The sequence below is a fragment of the Nilaparvata lugens genome, chromosome X (assembly GCF_014356525.2).
Source record: "Nilaparvata lugens isolate BPH chromosome X, ASM1435652v1, whole genome shotgun sequence".
In the NCBI taxonomy this organism is placed as follows: domain Eukaryota; kingdom Metazoa; phylum Arthropoda; class Insecta; order Hemiptera; family Delphacidae; genus Nilaparvata; species Nilaparvata lugens.
Window position 1 is genome coordinate 56,620,030 of NC_052518.1, and position 17,546 is coordinate 56,637,575.

At 34.3% G+C, this 17,546-nt stretch overlaps 2 protein-coding genes across 7 annotated transcripts in view; one reads left to right on the forward strand and one right to left on the reverse strand.

The window, feature by feature from the left end:
• LOC111058064 overlaps positions 1-17,546 on the reverse strand; it is a 1,079,251-nt gene that overhangs the window by 1,005,814 nt on the left and 55,891 nt on the right. The window lies entirely within an intron of this gene.
• On the forward strand, positions 3,921-9,521 carry LOC120355061. Of its 5 annotated transcripts, none has more exons than XM_039443357.1 (4): positions 3,921-4,718; positions 5,237-5,281; positions 5,312-5,389; positions 6,333-9,521. In XM_039443357.1, exons 1-4 carry the CDS (start codon positions 4,340-4,342, stop codon positions 6,524-6,526), a joined length of 696 nt encoding a protein of 231 aa, XP_039299291.1. In that variant the 5' UTR covers positions 3,921-4,339; the 3' UTR covers positions 6,527-9,521. The 5 variants fall into 5 exon arrangements, 4 of the variants coding, with proteins under 4 accessions (XP_039299291.1, XP_039299292.1, XP_039299289.1 ...); XM_039443358.1 differs by having other exon boundaries at positions 5,240-5,281; XR_005573407.1 differs by having other exon boundaries at positions 3,926-4,718; positions 5,237-5,389; positions 6,333-7,497; positions 7,625-9,521.

Genomic DNA, 17,546 nt, shown 5'->3' on the forward strand with positions numbered 1-17,546 from the left:
TATATGGTGGGTGAATAATAGTGTGTCCCTTACGCTACACTCACAGATATATATATATATATATATATATATATATATTATATATATATATATATAGTACATAAACCATATCCATAGATTTTGGAAGCGGCATGCTATCTTTTCAATCTTTTGAAACAGCATTTATTGTCTAAGGTTGGTGAAAGAAGTTTTCTGCATTCCATAACAACAATCTGCAGACTGACGTCTCGGGTATTAGAACCAAAAGGCCTTGCTTTATAGAACTATAAATACTCATTCAGTATTACAATGCCTTGCTTCCATGAAACAAAGCAAATGTTTCCCGTTAGGTACTTCTGGAAAGCCCGGTCAATTTGTCATCGGTGGTGTCCAGGTAGAACTACCCTGCTCATAGACTATGTTCACTGAAGCGTAAAACCAAAGTTAACCAAATGCTTCTATTTCTAAAAATTCTATTGCCAGGTATAAAGTACTGCACTTTGGCGGCAGGAAATATTTAACATGTGTTTTCTATATTGTACCCTTCCTGGAAAAAATAGATTTTTGTTCAGTATTGTTTGCCTCCCCTCTACGAGGATGCTACCTGTGCGTTTGCGTTGCGAGTTCAATAGTTGACAAAACACATTCAGTCGACATGGAATTGGTCAAGGAAATCGTAACGCTCCGCAATACTACATTATATCATATTGACGATGGATTTTTCTATCGGGTGACCTCCAGCGACCAAACGCGTATCTATTTAAAATGTAATGTACGCGAGTGTGCAAGTCGCGCCTCAATGCCACTTCGTATGGCAAATAGAACTTTTGATAGTTTTCTTATCACTATTAATCATAATCATCTTCCCAACCCAACGTTTGTTGGTGTTACCGTGTTGAGGGAGTGCATATTGCAACGTTGTTCCAGGGAAACAACAGAGCCACGACACATCTTTGATGAAGAGTGTGCCAAGTAAGTACCCACATCATCATTATTTTCAAGTTCAAGTACGTATATGGAGTATTATATAAAATCTAACCGCATGTAATATACACTTAGACTATTATTAACATTTATAATAATCTCCATCAGAAGTTAAGTAATTCTTATTGTCCCAGTGAAATACGTTCCCTTAAAGTTTCTATTCCCCTCATATCTATTATTCGATGAATATCACAAGGAATCATATTAATAAAAATCTAGTGCTTGATTTGATGTAATTCTTTCGATGTGATGTAAGCTTTTGAGAAATAATTTGTAATTGTTAAAATGAATCGAGTCCAATTAATCACAGTTTATAAAGTTCTAATTTAAATGGGTAGATATAGTTAACATAACAGCGCAGAGTGACTGGGTGGAAATTAAATAGATGATTAGATAAAAGAGCAAAACAAAATTAAATAAACAGAAGAGCGAGAAAGCATTGAATGCAAGAGGACCCAAGCCTGGCGACGATGCCAACAATATTTTATAATTAGATTATAAAAATAGTACCAGTTGATCATCCGTCGAATTATTTCAAGAATCAAAAATGTCACAAACAAAATAATTGCATTGACAAAAGTCACTTCTCAAGGATACAATAACATAACATTGATACTTTGTATACAAGTGAACGTTATACAGGTTGTTCTGGAAAAAGGTGCCCAGAATCCAGGGAGTGATCACATCAAAAGAAGAAAAAAAGTTCTAATTAACATAGGTCCGAAATTCTTAGTTATCAAATTATACAGAGTGAAAGATTTCGTCTGAATTTCAGTTCTCCTGCCCTACGGGTATTTGTTGGCTGTCAATTAAAACGTTGAATTCAGCGTACTTTATGTAAAATGAACTGAGAGATTGAATGAAACCGTTTCCAGACCGTTAGCTACAGTATTTTTTAAGATATGTGACGAAATACGCGAAACTTGATCTAGAAAAACAAGTTACTTCAAACTTTGAAGCAGATTTACTATGTTAAATGTACAATCAACACAAAATATTTTCTCACAGAAATTGTAGAACATCTAATTTCAAAGAGAAAGATGTAGGATAAGTCTATAATATACAGATGCAGCCTTGAAAAAATAATCCTTAATTACATACAAAACGCATGAAAAATAGAGAGCTTAACAGATTTTGTCTATTTTTCATGGATTATTTTTTCAAGGTTGCATTTGTCTATTATAGACTTATCCTACATCTTTCTCTTTGAAATTAGATGTCCTACAATTTCTGTGAGAGAATATTTTGTGTTGATTGTACATGTAACATAGTAAATCTGCTTCAAACCAGGAACTTGTTTTTCGGGACCAAGTTTCGCGTATTTTGTCACATATCTTAAAAATTACTATAGCTAACGGTCTGGAAACGGTTTTATTCAATTTCTCAGTTCATTTTACATGAAGTACGCTGAATTCAACATCTCAGTTAACAGCCAACAAATACCCGTAGGGCAGGAGAACTGAGATTCAGACGATATCTTTAACTCTGTATAACTTGGTAACTAAGCATTTTCAGACATACCGGTATGTCAATAAGAACTTTTTTCCTCTTTTGATGTGAGGAATCACCCCCTGGCTTATGGACACCTTTTTTCAGAACACTCTGTTTATTATAATACAAATTATATCATATTTAATTTTTATTACAGATTAAAATACAAATAGGCTACCGTACTAAAATATTTTATCTATGGATAAGAGTTACAGACCAGCATTTCCTCGATTGAATAACTTGCTTTAATCTTCAACCATCCTTTTATTGCTCTCTTAAAACTAACAAGATCATAATTCCGTACTTCCAGTGATAACCTGTTGAAAATTTTCACTCCTATAATAGCAGTACATTACGCCTAGCACGGCGCAGATCAATCTAACTACCTGTCCGTGTGTTATGCTCATGAATGCTTCCCCTCAAATTGGAAAGATTAAAGCTTTGCTTTACAAATATTGAACAATTCATAATGTAAATACATGGAAGTGGCAATATACCATTGTCTAAGAATAAAAGGCTTACAGGACTCCCTCATGCCCAGATTAAAGATAGCACGCAAAGCTCTTTTTTGACACAGAAACAAATATTTTCCGCCACTAGAATTTACCCATAGCAATGTACCACTATACCATTTGTATAGCAGGTGTTTTAACGTTGACTATTTTGCTATGGCAATTTTTTTTTTTTTTGTTCGAAGTGTAAAATTTTTGAGTAGAAGCTACCATAGTGAGGTCCACTTTATAATGGCAGTGGAGAAAGATAGGAGAACAACAGTAACAATAACAAGAAGGAGAATAACAATAAGGTTGGGCAGACGCTGAATTGGAGGACTTGGGTGTCATTGATCATCAGGGACAGTGATGGAGGAAGGCCACAAGCGATTAATGGGTAGTGTCATGTTTATACTCGCGATACGATACATTGATGAGTGAATCAGTAGGCTACCTACCACCTCCCATAAAAAGGAACCAATAGTTAAGCAAAGATCGAACAGATTTTAGCTTCGAACAGTTCAAATTCTACTTCATTATAATCTATATATAATATAATTGTATTGAAAATTTACGATCACAAAGTTCTATCAATCATGTGCATTTCTAAAAGTGAATGAGTAACACTACTGCAAATATATAATTATAAAGTATCTCAGAGATATCAAGAAGATTTAAGATCAACTTCACATCTGAATCAATCTAAAAGCAATCAAAAATTTACAATCGTTATAGTTGGTATAGAAAAGCGAAATGTCATAACAGATTCCATCAACAGAGCTCAAAATCTACTTTAAACTTCAGGCGCTTAAATTCCAAAAAAAACTAATACTGAAATATTAGAGAAAAAATCCTCAGATTTTTTATCATTCTGATAAATTGATAATACCCAAATTGAATGTTTTCACTATCGCCAGAAATAATACCGAATATTTAAAAACGATCTATAGCATAATATTCTTTTTTATTTATTCATTTATACAATCTTTTTCTATATGCGTGCTCCGCGACGGAGATTGGCGATCATCAATGCAATTTGGATTCTATTGACTGCAGCTCGGAACAGAGATGTTGAGTCAATGTTGAACCACTCTCTCAGGTTCCTTATACAATAAGCACATTATAAAAATGATATTATAATGACAATATAAAAATTCACACCGAAGAAGAAAGAAGTCTCATTTCAAGAAGTGTGATTGTACGAACGAATGGTATCCTTTCAATGGTCGGCGCATTGTCAGTTTGTCGCTGAGTAAAAAAATAAAAAATGATCGTACCTACTTGTATGTAGATGTAGTGATTTTTTTAATTATAAAGATAACGCAATTAGGCGACCTTAGTGTGGTGTCTGTGAGGTTAGGGAACGAGTTCATTGTTTGTAATAGAAGTTTTTGATGTACATGTTTTTAGATGGTTTGAGGAAATTGGAGCATGCGGCTGTGCAAGAGTACGAGACGTACATGAGTGGAGCTGCTCCACCTCAGTCTAGGCCCAGTGCGTACCTAGCACAAGACCGAAGAATTATTTCAGCCTCCAACCAGTTGTTGGCGGGAGACATTGTTGTCTCGGAATTCCTCCATCTTGTGTGTCACACCATTGACAATGTGTACGATCCACAAAGTGGATTCTTAGGCCTATCTGATGATGAACAAGATGATGATGAGGTTGCTCCACCACCACCTCCTCCAGCAAATCCTTTGATGGCTCCAGTGCTAGGCGAAGGTGACGAGGTTGCCGCGGGTCAGAGGGGCGACCAACAAGATCCTGCGCCAGGTCAGTTCAGATACTATGTATTAGTAGGTTACACATTAGGCCTATAAAACATAAAATTTCAAGTCTCTTATAACTTCCTTATATCAATGCACACCTAATTTTTTGAAAAATTTAGAGAAATTGAAGTTCATAATGTACTGCAGTCTTCGTTTAACAATTTTCAACTGTTGAATCTGTCGCTGTTATCTGGGAGTAGGGACAGCAGTGCAGCACTTGCACTTCTGGTATTCTGGGAGGGGGGGATTATATTTCACATAATTATTGCCATAGATACTATATAAGTTTTCTTTTAATCAGCCCTAGAATTGATTTTAGTTGATACTTTTGTTAAGATTCAATGAATCTAAAGTTTATATATTAGGGTTATAGTAATAACAAAATATGGTATTCTTCCAAATAGGTCTATTTGAGCCAATATAATCGTAATAATATGTTTTATCATGCCTTTTTCAAGTTTAACTATTTCTCCTAATACTGTAACTCATAAAAAAGTAATGATTTCTGAAATTGACAACCAGCAGCAAGAGGTCGGAGACGTCAACGTGGAAGAGGACGAGGACGAGATGGAGGACAAGTCGGAGGACGAGGACGAGATGAAGGACGAGGCCGTGGTCGTGGCCGTGTCCGTGGTCGTCAACGTGGTGGACACCAACCTCTCGCCGGAAATGACGGTATGACAGTAAACAATAAGTTGCAGAGCTCAGCTACTCATAGCTTTTTCCATAGCTTCTTTCACCTCGAGAAAATTCATTGAACGAGCGTAGCAAGCTCTTAGTTTTGACCAACGATCTATATATACTAAGTATATATAGTGTATATATATATATATACTTAGTTAGTATATATAGATCGTTGGTTTTGACACGAGGCTCAACGTGTTGTCCATTTGTATTGAAAAGTTTTCACAATAACTTCTCCAATCATTAAGATCCAGTCTTTCCAAAATTCAATCCAAGCTCATAATTTGTAAGAAGAGATTATAATATAGACTATTTATAGTTCATACAGAAAGGTTCTATCTAATCACAGTGCATTGAGAGTAATGCAAAAGTTTTTCTCACAAAGGCCCGGTTGCACAAAAGACAGTTAAAGTTTAATCCTGATTAATCTCACGAGAACCAAATCAGAGAAGACCATTTCAAAAAGACGGCTTCTCTGGTCGGTTCTCCTGGAATTAATCAGGATTGAAATTTAACCGGGGTTTGTGCAACCGGCACTAAGTACTTGATTGAGTGGTTGCTCAAAAGCTTAAAAGCTGAGTCATAATTTTGTCTCTGTCCCACATCCATGCACTCACTCACTCACTTCCATCATCAACAGACGACCGGATTAACATCTGTTTTTCCAATCTGTTAATAATTATTATCCTTTAAATGTCCTTCAGCTAGTTTTCAAAGGGATGTGACCTAGTGCAATCGAATTTTTATATTATAAACCTACAATGTCCCGAGTTTCGTGGAAATCTTTAGAGCCGTTTTCGATATCTGGTGACATACAAACATAAATATGAACTTACTATCATAAAAATATAGACAGAAATTGCTCGTTTAATAGTATAGGATTTCTTGTAACCTATGGAAAGGGTCAATAAAAATTGAAATCGTATATTTACAGATCCTGCACAGGCACACAGCTATTGTAATGTGTGTCTCACACACAATAACGATATGATGGTCGCTTTGCCATGTGGACACATCTCCGTATGTTCCATGTGCCTCCCACAGTTGGTGCCACACGTGGATGAAGGAGTAAGGTGCGTGTCGTGTAGGACACCCGTAACAGGTGGATTCCACCGTGTATTCTTTTAACATTGTATTATAAATATTTTTTCCTATAGTTGAATGGAAAAGAGGCTTTTGTACACTAATTACAGTAAGCAAAATAGTAAATAGGTTATCCCAAACCAGATCTTCTTTCCGCACGTTACGATCTGCTGGCGGAAAGAAAAATTAGAACATAGCCGACTTTATTAAGACTACTAGAGGTAGTCGTGGCCGTGGCACTCTAGTTTGTACTAGAATATTCAGGATATGTATGATAGTAGGAATAAGACCTTTAAACGACACTGTCCATAAAATTGTGTGAGTTGAATCCGTTTTATTTTTGTAGAATCGAAATTGTAATTACATTAGAATAAAATTATCATTCTGATAATGTGATAATAGTTGGTAAAATTAATAGTAGTGTGATAATAGTAGTTAAAATTATCATTCTGATAATGTAATAAGAGTTGGTAGATGATGTGAGTAAGTAACTGTGTCTAATTCCTCACATTTATGAGAAGTTATCAGAGTTGCATTTTGTTCACATGTTCTATCATGACTTCAGGAAAGTTTGAACCCTTTGCATTCTTATATTCAGTAAAGCTGGATATGACACTTATCACTGCAGCTCTGAATATAAAAGACGGGTACCTGCCCACCTTTCTTGTGCACAGCTGTGTAAAAGAATTAATTTAATCGACTCTACAGCCTGCAAATTTTAGCAGTACTTTACAAAATGTACCAAACTCCTATATTCAGGATCCAAATATTTGAATGTTGTGTTTATTCTACAAAGCTCACTTTAACTTCATCTCATTCTCAATTTCATGCTCTTTGAGCCAATACAATAGAAAAATATCATATTTCATTAAATACCTTATAAATGAGCTCATATCAAATTATTTGTAGAATTAAAAACTCCAATTTCAAATTATTGAGAAAAAACAGAGCACACAATTTTTCAACATAGTAGAATCTTCGAATAACGCAAACGATAATATGAAAAATTATAATAGGTACAAGAATAAAAGCATTCAACTAGCATTCTACATTCGAGTAGCCTACTTAAGCTAGTAGTAGATTTGATTTTTATTGTAAAATATAATACTGTACATAAAATATTTATATGAAAAATTATAATAGGTACAAGAATAAAAGCTTTCTACTAGCATTCTACATTCGAGTAGCCTACTTAAGCTAGTAGTAGATTTGATTTTTATTGTAAAATATAATACTGTACATACATTTTTTTGTCTTGGATTGGAAGTTTTCAAGAAAGACTCTATTAAGTTAATTTACTGCTTTTCACTTTTCGAAGGGAAAAGTGTAAATTTCAAGTGATAGCTTCCTATAATAGTGTCTGATTAACCCCTTACTTTGTACTACGTACGGCGAGGTGGAACAATCCTTGGGTCTCCCCGCCCTTCAAAGCCATAAGCTAATAATAATAATAAAATTGAAATGTGTACTTATATTTTTTTGTAATCAATAATTCCCATTATAATCGATCTTTATTATTCATCAACTTACTAATAATTAATCTTTCTTTTAATATTTCACTAGTATAATTAGGCCAGTAGGCCTACACACATGATTTTTCTTTGAGTACTAATTGATTCTTGACAACTAAATATCTCTATAATAGATGGCTGTATATTTCCTACTTAGTTAAGAAGAATCATTTATCAAAGAAATATGAAATTTAAGAAGCAATTAAGTAGATTACTACTGCTTTTCAATACTACATAAAATATGCAAATGATATTTAATTTTGTCAATTAATAGTATTATTTTACCGTTGATACAATAATAATGTAACATGCTATGTCTATATGTCTATATATATATATATATATATATATATATATATATATATATATATATATATATATATAGCCTACTTTGTTTAAAAGTGATAGATTATTTTGATAATTTTGTTTTCAGGCAAATTTTTAATACAGAACAATTTTTATAAAACTTGTATTTATTATTTCTCAGTTTATCCCTCTATGAAAAACAATCAATATAGTCAATTTGATCACTTGACAAGTAAATCACTGATCGAAACTTTGAACCTATATTCTGTCTTTTTGAAAAGCTTTTTATTCCATTCAAATCTGGAAAATCAGTGAATACTATAGAGTGAATATTATAATAAGTAGAATTGATCCCGTCAACCATGTCCTATTGTAGCCTATTTACAACTAATTTTCTTTGCAGATGTGGTTGTGGTTTAAGATTTGCATCTGTGGAGAGAAAAATTATTTTATTTTGTTTAATTATAGAGAAAAAACAATATTGAACAACAAGGTACAATGGATTAATGTTATAAGCCTCCATAAGTGTAGGGGAATGTCAGCTAGCCTTCAACTAGCTTGAAGCTTGCTTAACCCAACTGTCCAGTTGGAAGTGCATTTGGTAGTGCTTATTTTGGGACTACATTTGGTAAGTGCATTACATAATGGTGTTTCATGTTTCAAATTCATGAACCAGTTACATGCATAGATGTAACTAGATAGATAGATTGAATAGCATTCACTGCTCACCTAAATCAGGGGGATCTGGAACTTGTCAAAAAATCTAAATGGTCGAACAAAAAATACACAGCCCACAGTAACAAATACACAACACACAGGGAAAGAAAACATTATACCATTCATGTGAAGTAATGTTGAATATACTATTCCTTTGAGTAAAAAGCACTTTTAGAGAAATCTATCTTTAAAACTTTCGATGAGATCTGAAGTTGCGTTCATTCATACTCTTCATGAAATCAGGTAAAATATTATATAATTGGATGCCAGAGCTTCTGTTGCATATTTTTCCATTTTCATCGAAAAAACACACTGGCGTCTGCCGAACGTAACTTTATCACAATGCAGCACCTTGCATTTTCCTTTGATGTCTCTCAATAGAATTTGTTGAACTATTCAGTTGGAAAAATAACTAGTAGTTCTGTGAACAGTAGACCTCGCGCAGTTAAAAACCACAGCCTCCATCAGGGTGAATTATGTGCTGTTATGACGTGACGTATCGGCGAAATATCGATGTCTATGCCACTAATGGCTGTTTGAAATGTATCGTCAATAATTATTGATATGAAGTATAATTATTATAATTAGAATGATAATAATTTGTTGTAAAAAACTTCTATTTGTTGTAAAAAACCGAGTTGAAAGCAGAGAAAAGTCGAGAGAAAATAACAAGCTAACTACTTTAAGTTATCAATATTGAATGCCTCATCGCTTGCAATAGTTCACACGACAGCTGATTTTTACCAAATAACATTGGGATATTAATTGCATGCGTCATTTCATGCAATTAATAGTCCACTCGACAGCTGATTTATGATGAATAGTTCTATAGTTTGATTTTTACGGTAATACTGGCGTTTGAAAGAGACTCTTTTTCCTTTTGTTTTATCCTTGAAATGCAAAATTTCAAAAAACCTTGTATATTATATAAACGTTGACGCGCAATTTGAAGAGTAACATACCTGTTAAATTTCATTGAAATCTAATGCCGTGTTTCGCCGTAAATGCGGAACATAAAAATATTTGGACATAAAGAGAAATGCAAAACCGTCGACTTAAATCTTAGACCTCACTTCGCTCGGTCAATGAAACTTTGGATATCTGAGTTCTTTTTAAATTACTATTCTATTCTACTTGATCTACTGAGCCAGTACCATTTTGATTTTTTTTTCATAGTACATGGTACTATTGAAATTAACTGTTCTATTGATTTATTCTAACTTTGTCTACAGAATTGTGGAACTGCATATATGAGGTGTAAAAATTATGTTTAATTTGTTTGTTATCCACGTCTGCATCTATTTTCAGTTTGAAGAACTGGATATCAATCTTGATTATTCAAATTTCTTATTGTTCAACATACACACACATTATTTACATACATATAAAAACAAGATGATACACAATTTTTTTAGAACAATAATGCTCAAGGTAAAAACCTGTGAGGGGAGAAAAATCTAAATTTTCACATGAAAACGTCACTCGAGAATAATTATATCACCCGGCCTCACAACAGAGAGTCTTAGAGTCCTTGACTTAGAATAGTTAATCTCACAGTTGTACAGTCAGTGTGAGTGAGATTTTCTGCACACATAATGCGTGAATACGCCGGATGGATCGACTCGTATAATTTGAGGATGGTGATAATGATGAGGAAACATGATTCTGTTAAAAGGAATAGTCTCCATCTCCATTATATTCTTATATAGGGATTTGCTTGTGATCATGTTTCTATAATTTTATCAATTCGAAGATCAGCCTTCAAAAATTTAGGTCAACTTATACATTTCAACTCACGTTGCTACACGTTTCAACTTAGCAAAAGGACAGAGGGGATTAGTATTATTATTCTCTAGAGCCCTGGAAATATCTCTGTTATTGTTCTTGGTACCTTATACAAAAGGGACTCCATAATACAAAAACAAATCAGTCCTTGCCGGACAAAGCTAGAGGAAGAAGAAAAAGAAGAAGAAGAAGAAGAAGAAGAAGATGACAGGCGGAGAAGAAGAACAAGCGAGAAGAAGAAGAAGATAATAGAAAAAGGAGACAGAAGAATAAGAAAGAAGAGGAAGAAGATGAACAATAATAAGAAGAAAAAATATAGATAGGAGAACATTATAACCGTTGAGTACACTATTTTATCTATAACCACTCTTTTGACGAATTGAAAACTTATAAATTACTGGTGGTACTCCCATACAGTAACAGTCAGGGGGTTATTCAAATACCGTTGGATAACATCTTTCCAATATTGTTACATTCATCTAGAAGTATATAATCTGTTCTTTCTTACATTGATATCACTCATGTATAAGTTACTGCAGAATCAAAATTATTTTATATTGACTGAACAATTAAAAGTCACATTGAAATAGTTATTTTGGAGTTTGGTAGAAATAATACATTTACATGGAACTCAATTTATTCATTGAAGGCAATCTACATAATTCTAATAGGTTCTGATAACACATAGTGATAAAATAGGTGTTCAATTAATTAATGAAGCCTAACAACTTGAAATATATTTCAAATTATTTAAGATTAAATTGATTCTACCTCGGTGCAAGTCAGCTTCACATTTGTACATGTATCATTGTATCGAATTATTAAATATTTGATGATTTTGGTAAAACAACATTTTAATCCTGGACTAGTAGTTCTATGAACAGTAGACCTCGCGCAGTTATAAAACACAGCCTCGTCTCATACTGTCCATAAGAGTAAATCCTGTTTGTATGTTGTGTCGGCAAGATGTCGGTGTGAAAACGGCTAATGGCTGTTGGGGTTAGTGTATCAAAAATATGCTAACATCAAAATCTAATCTCCTTCAACTTACTGGCAACAGGTCAGACCGAGTTGAAAGCAGATAAAGGTCGAGAGAAAATACTATGTTTTCTTTCCGTTATTAATTGCATGCGTCATTGCATGCAATGAATAGTCAACACGACAGCTGATTTTTTACTAAGTTACATTGATATATTAATTGCATGCAATTAAAAATCCACTCAACAGCTGAATTATTATGGATGATTCTATTCTGATTTTTACTGTAATATTGGCGTTCGAAGGAGACTTTACCTATTGTATTAACCTTAAAATGCAAAATTTTCAAAAAACCTTGTATATACGTCGAGGCACAATTAAAAAGAAATATACCTGTCAAATTTCATGGTAATCTATTGCTGCGTTTCGCCGTAATTGCGGAACATATAAACATAAAGAGAAATGCAAAGCCGTCGACTTGAATCTTAGAACTCATTTCGCTCGGTCAATAAATCGAAATTTTAAGAAACCACAAATATCCTGGATGAAAAGGGGAATCAATTGTTATGTATAGATTTGAATCTGAATGTCTAGGATCCACTAAACAGTCTACTAAATTCATCATTTTTTCTCCACAGGAGAAACGTTTAAAGCTGGCTTCAAATGATGTCACCACATTATTAACATATGTAAATTATATATTTATATATGTATGTCACGTGGATTGAAGGAGCGTTGTTTGTGACGTTGTTTGTTGATTGAAGGAAGATTCTATTTTACTATTTAAATAAATCATAATGTAATTTACTTATCCACTTCGAGATTTACATAGTGATAATAAGTAGGAAATGAAATGTATAGCAAACACTTCAGTTGCTATGTAGGCCTACTGTATTGTATTCTGTAGTGTCTTATTTTTTACTAAAGTGATGAAGTATCAGAAAATACTATCATTCAGCATTGTTATGTATTATTTTCAATGTCATTTTTTTCTCTTTCTTTTCAATAATTAAAATTTGTTATTATATTAAAAAACAGATGACATCCAATTTATTAGAGCAAATTGAATGCCTTCATCTTCATGTGTAGGCAACACACCACACCAACCTTGTTCCTGTGAGACTGGCCTTGTCTCTGTGACACTACACTTGTTCGAATGGGACTCTACCCCTCTTCTTGTTCCACTGACACTACTTGTTCCAGTGAAACAGACCTTGTCTCTGTGAGACTCACCTTGTCTCTGTGAGACTCACCTTGTCTCTGTGAGACTCAACTTGTCTCTGTGGGAACTTGTTCCTGTGAGACTGCCATTTATAAAACGACTTGTTCCTATGAAACTTGTATCTGTGACACTAATATCGTTCAAAAACACTACTTGTCTCTGTGAGAACTTGTCTCTGTGATACGGACCCGCAAAACATTGCCAAACTCAGTTAACTTATCCTTACACTCCCTCACTGATGCTGAAAGTTCATTGTAAATCCTGTCTTGACCAGCCAGTATGTCGTCTTTGAACTTCGCGAGAATTTTATTCAAAAAATCAACAGTCAGTTCAGAAACAGACAAACTATTCATCACATTATCAGTCACCCTAACTGGAGTTGAAAAATCGCTTGCACGAGCTAAACGAAAATCCTTCTCGCAATCCACACATGACCAAGGTTTTTTACTCAGCAACTCAATCTCAGTAGCTGTTAAATCCACACACTTTCCGTGAAAAAGAGTAGCGCATCTATTACACTCTATTTTATCCTTCTCCGCCCTAACTACTGTTTGCTGGCACTTCCCGCACACCGACATTGTGATAATATATACTTTTAAGATCCCACAAATAGGTATATAATTGAAATTCCTGTATTTACACACAATAAACCGTTGTTTTCGAAATCACTCTTTGGTTATGCAGCACAGTCAGAAGGCTCCTATCTCACTTTCACTGATTCATCCGTATTTCTAATCGAAACGATAAGAAGCGACCGTTTCGTTCGGCTGCTGCCGCCAGACTGTGAGATATATCTTCATAATTCTATCTATTGTAACGTTATTTTTTTCTATAACGTGTGCCCTGCTTGGCCGCAGTCGGTAGAGCAAAGATTTGGAAGGTGTGTAACGCTATTTGTGATTCCTGGAAAAATAATAGTACCAATTTCTTACCAGCTCTCCCAGGGGGACGATGACAAACTGGGCTGACAACAAAGTGGGCTGACGACAAACTGGGCTGACGACAAAGTGGGCTACCGACAAAGTTGCACGCCGTCAAACTGGGCTGCATTCCTTAGAGTGCCAGTTTGGCGGTGCATGCAACGACAAACTGGCATTCCTAAGATTTTGTCACCAGACGACAAAGTTGCACGCCGTCAAACTGGGCTGCATTCCTTAGAGAGCCAGTTTGGCGGTGCATGCAACGACAAACTGGCACTCCCGAGATTTTGTCACCAAACGACAAAGTTGCACACCGCCAAACTGGGCTACTTTTAAGTCCCGATGTGATTAGTTTATACATAGGTGTTTCACAAATAGATACATGCTGGGACTATGAAGACAAAGTACTCTTCATATTTGCAGAAGACATAGGTACATTATACATGATAAATTATTGTTAATAATTATAACAAGGAGGGGCCCCCTAGTTTGAGAATTTTAACCAACCATTTTTTCAGATCGCGTGATAACTGATTCTTCTTAGGCCTCCAAGGCAGTTGAAAAGTAATATGTATAAAAAATATTGAGGACGAAGACTTTGCAAAAGTTTCTGGGTTATCTTCAAATTAATGTAGTTGATAAGATTTTTATCACAATTGATATGCCTACTCCAACAGAATCGTATGATAATGTTCTGCTTACATGATCTGAAATGTGTCATAGGCTGCTAAACTCGAATTTTTAACTCAAAAAGCTTCTAAAATTGATTCCAACTAGCAAACAAAAATATTCTGATAGACTACAATATTATAAACAATCTTCATTTCTGATGAATTTCCATTCATTATTGAATGAACTAGGCAAATGTGACTTTCTTGGTGCTGAGAATATAATGTAGAAATATCTCTCCAAACACCAATTTCGAAACAATCAATTGACAATATTGCATCTGAAGGTGCGTACAGATTTACGTGCCGCGAACATGAGCAATTCACTTTTAATCAGCTGATGCCAAGCTGTTTATATCTATATCTTACCGTTCCTGTAAAAATACAGTTATAGTCAGCTGATTAAAAGTGAATTGCTCATGTTCGCGTCGCGTATATCTGTACGCACCTTAATATCCTACAAGCTCTCACACTGGAATGAGTTTCGAATTTACATAATATAGACTAAGAAAATGATTATTGAACTGCATTTATATGGAAAAAAGCAATTGGTAATAGCTATAGATGATATTGTTATGCATCTACATAAATTGGCGGAGCTTTGGTCATATCAATGTCCATTCTTTGGAATGAATATTCAAACTATCCTTCCCACTAACTCTCTATCGAAGAGAGAGAGAGAGAGAAAGAGTGAGTGAGATATTGATTGATTGATTGATTGATTAATTGCCTTTATTAGGGCGGAGTTAGGACTCATGTTCCACTCTGCCACTCAACCCTAGAACCCGTTTAGTGCGTAAAGTGTGTGCCTAAGCATTGCTGTATTAATTTGTGTGTGTGTGAGTGTGTGTGAGAAAGAAAGAATGAGAGAGAGGGTCCGAATGAGAGAGAGAGAGTGAGAATGAGTGAAAGAGAGAAGAGTAAAAGAGCGCTAAAGAATAAATAAAATCAGTCAACGTCCTGAATAACAATACGAAAATTACATTGACCCATGTCAGATGGACTACACATCTATAGAACTAATCACTCGCCGGAAGCCCTTGACTAATTCCGTTTTGTAGTTTCTGCAATCCCTCCCTGTTTGGAACAATATTCACAATTCAGGTAGCTTATAGCTTATATGGTCGCCCTTTTTACTGTATCTTTGAAGCTCATTTATGAAGTCTACCAGATCTACTCTGTTAAGTCCAGTCACTATATACATTGGTGCATGCAATTTATATTGTAGTTCTGATTTTAAAATATATTATTTGAGTACATAAGAGAAGTCCAGAACCAATTACTTCATGCAAAATTTCCTTGTGCTAGATACAGAGTGGCCCAAAAACCTCATATTTTCGGCTCATTTTCCAGTTTTCAGCTATTTCTGCCAAATCTCGTAATCGGCCAGAAAAATTTGCTGTCACCTTTTTTTTAGATTATGAAATTCTGTATAAAATTATATCATTCGGAACTCTTTATCTCCAAGAGTACTGAGATTTGATTTTTCAAAAATGAGTGAAATTTGAAGAAAAAATCAATTTCGATCAATTTTAGTTTTTGATCAACAATATCTTACGATTGTGACCATTTAGATGTATAATTCAAAATCCCTCTGGGCGTATTTTTGTGCTCTACAATCTGAGATCAGGTAGAGCGCTCATCTCATACATATTTCCAGGTACATCTGACAACAATGCTCCTTGTATTGTGAAAAACATCTAATTTTCAGCTTCAACCATCATCACCAACTACATTGTCCTCACATTAATATTTCGCAAAATGACATAAGTTTATGATATTATGATTCATGTGAATCACCCGTTAGATGCATTTCAGTATTTCCTAGTGGAGAGGCGCGCTTAAGGACACCTTAAGGACTAAAATTTCAATCACTTTTAACTTTTGATACAATGCTCAGATTTCATCGTACTACATTCCATTCTCGGCTTGTCAAGGCGCTCTAAAATCATGCATCATAAGTCAAATTCGGTCAAAAAATGGAAAATTTATTGTTGAGTGTACTTGAGCCCATATTCCAATATACAAAAAATGGCCAATTTCTATATTCAAAGCTATGTGTATCTTGGTTACCCCTTATTATAAAAATCATTACTTAATCTTGAAATGTACAATAGGATTTTATCTTTCATCTGCTGTAAACGATTCATAAAAAAATATGTTCGTGAAGTGAGATTTGATTGCTGAAAAAAATCCGGAAATTGTAGATATTTTTCTCATATAAACGGTTTTGGAAGTTCTATGATCGGGAAAAGTGATTCAAGAATCTAAAAGAAAGGCAAGAGCAAATTTTTTTGTCCGATTACGAGATTTGGCAGAAATAGCTGAAAACTGGAAAATGAGCCGAAAATACGAGGTTTTTGGGCCACTCTGTATCTAGCACAAGGAAATTTTGCATGAAGAAATTGGTTCTGGACTTCTCTTATGTACCCAAATAATATATTAAAAAATAAGAACTACAATATAAATTGCAAGCACACCCTCTTTTTTATGTCTATATTGACTGGCCTACTGTAGTATGTTGGTGCAAGAACTATTTAATATATTGGAAACAATGGTCACTGAGGTCACTGAAACGTTTCCAACCTAAAGTGGCGCCTTTCTCATGAAACCTACAAGGTCTATAATACAGAGATATTTGATTTTACTGCCTAGGAGCAGTCGTGAATCTTATTATAAGATGATTCTTATTATTTTCATGAATGAATTTTATTGGTGATTCTCGTGTATTGTAAGACTTTTTGATTGTATGGAACAGGCCCTTGATAGACTATGCATAGGCCTTAGACTATGCATATTTCATTGTACATGTTATGAATCAATAAGATGATTGTATAGTTAGGAAAATAGATAAATAATTGTAATAAGAAATTATCTTACTCTATGGAATAGTTATCTCAAACGTCAGAGAAAAAATCATAAACTCAAATCTTCTAATTCCAATTCTCAAGAAGTATG

Bases quoted from the DNA above. Each gene is read 5' to 3' on its own strand.
- LOC120355061 (XM_039443354.1), top strand. From the start codon at position 4,340: ATGTACATGTTTTTAGATGGTTTGAGGAAATTGGAGCATGCGGCTGTG. The intron at 4,719-5,236 runs GTCAGTTCAGAT...ATTGACAACCAG, and splicing joins CCAACAAGATCCTGCGCCAG to CAGCAAGAGGTCGGAGACGT. The intron at 5,390-6,332 runs GTATGACAGTAA...GTATATTTACAG, and splicing joins ACCTCTCGCCGGAAATGACG to ATCCTGCACAGGCACACAGC.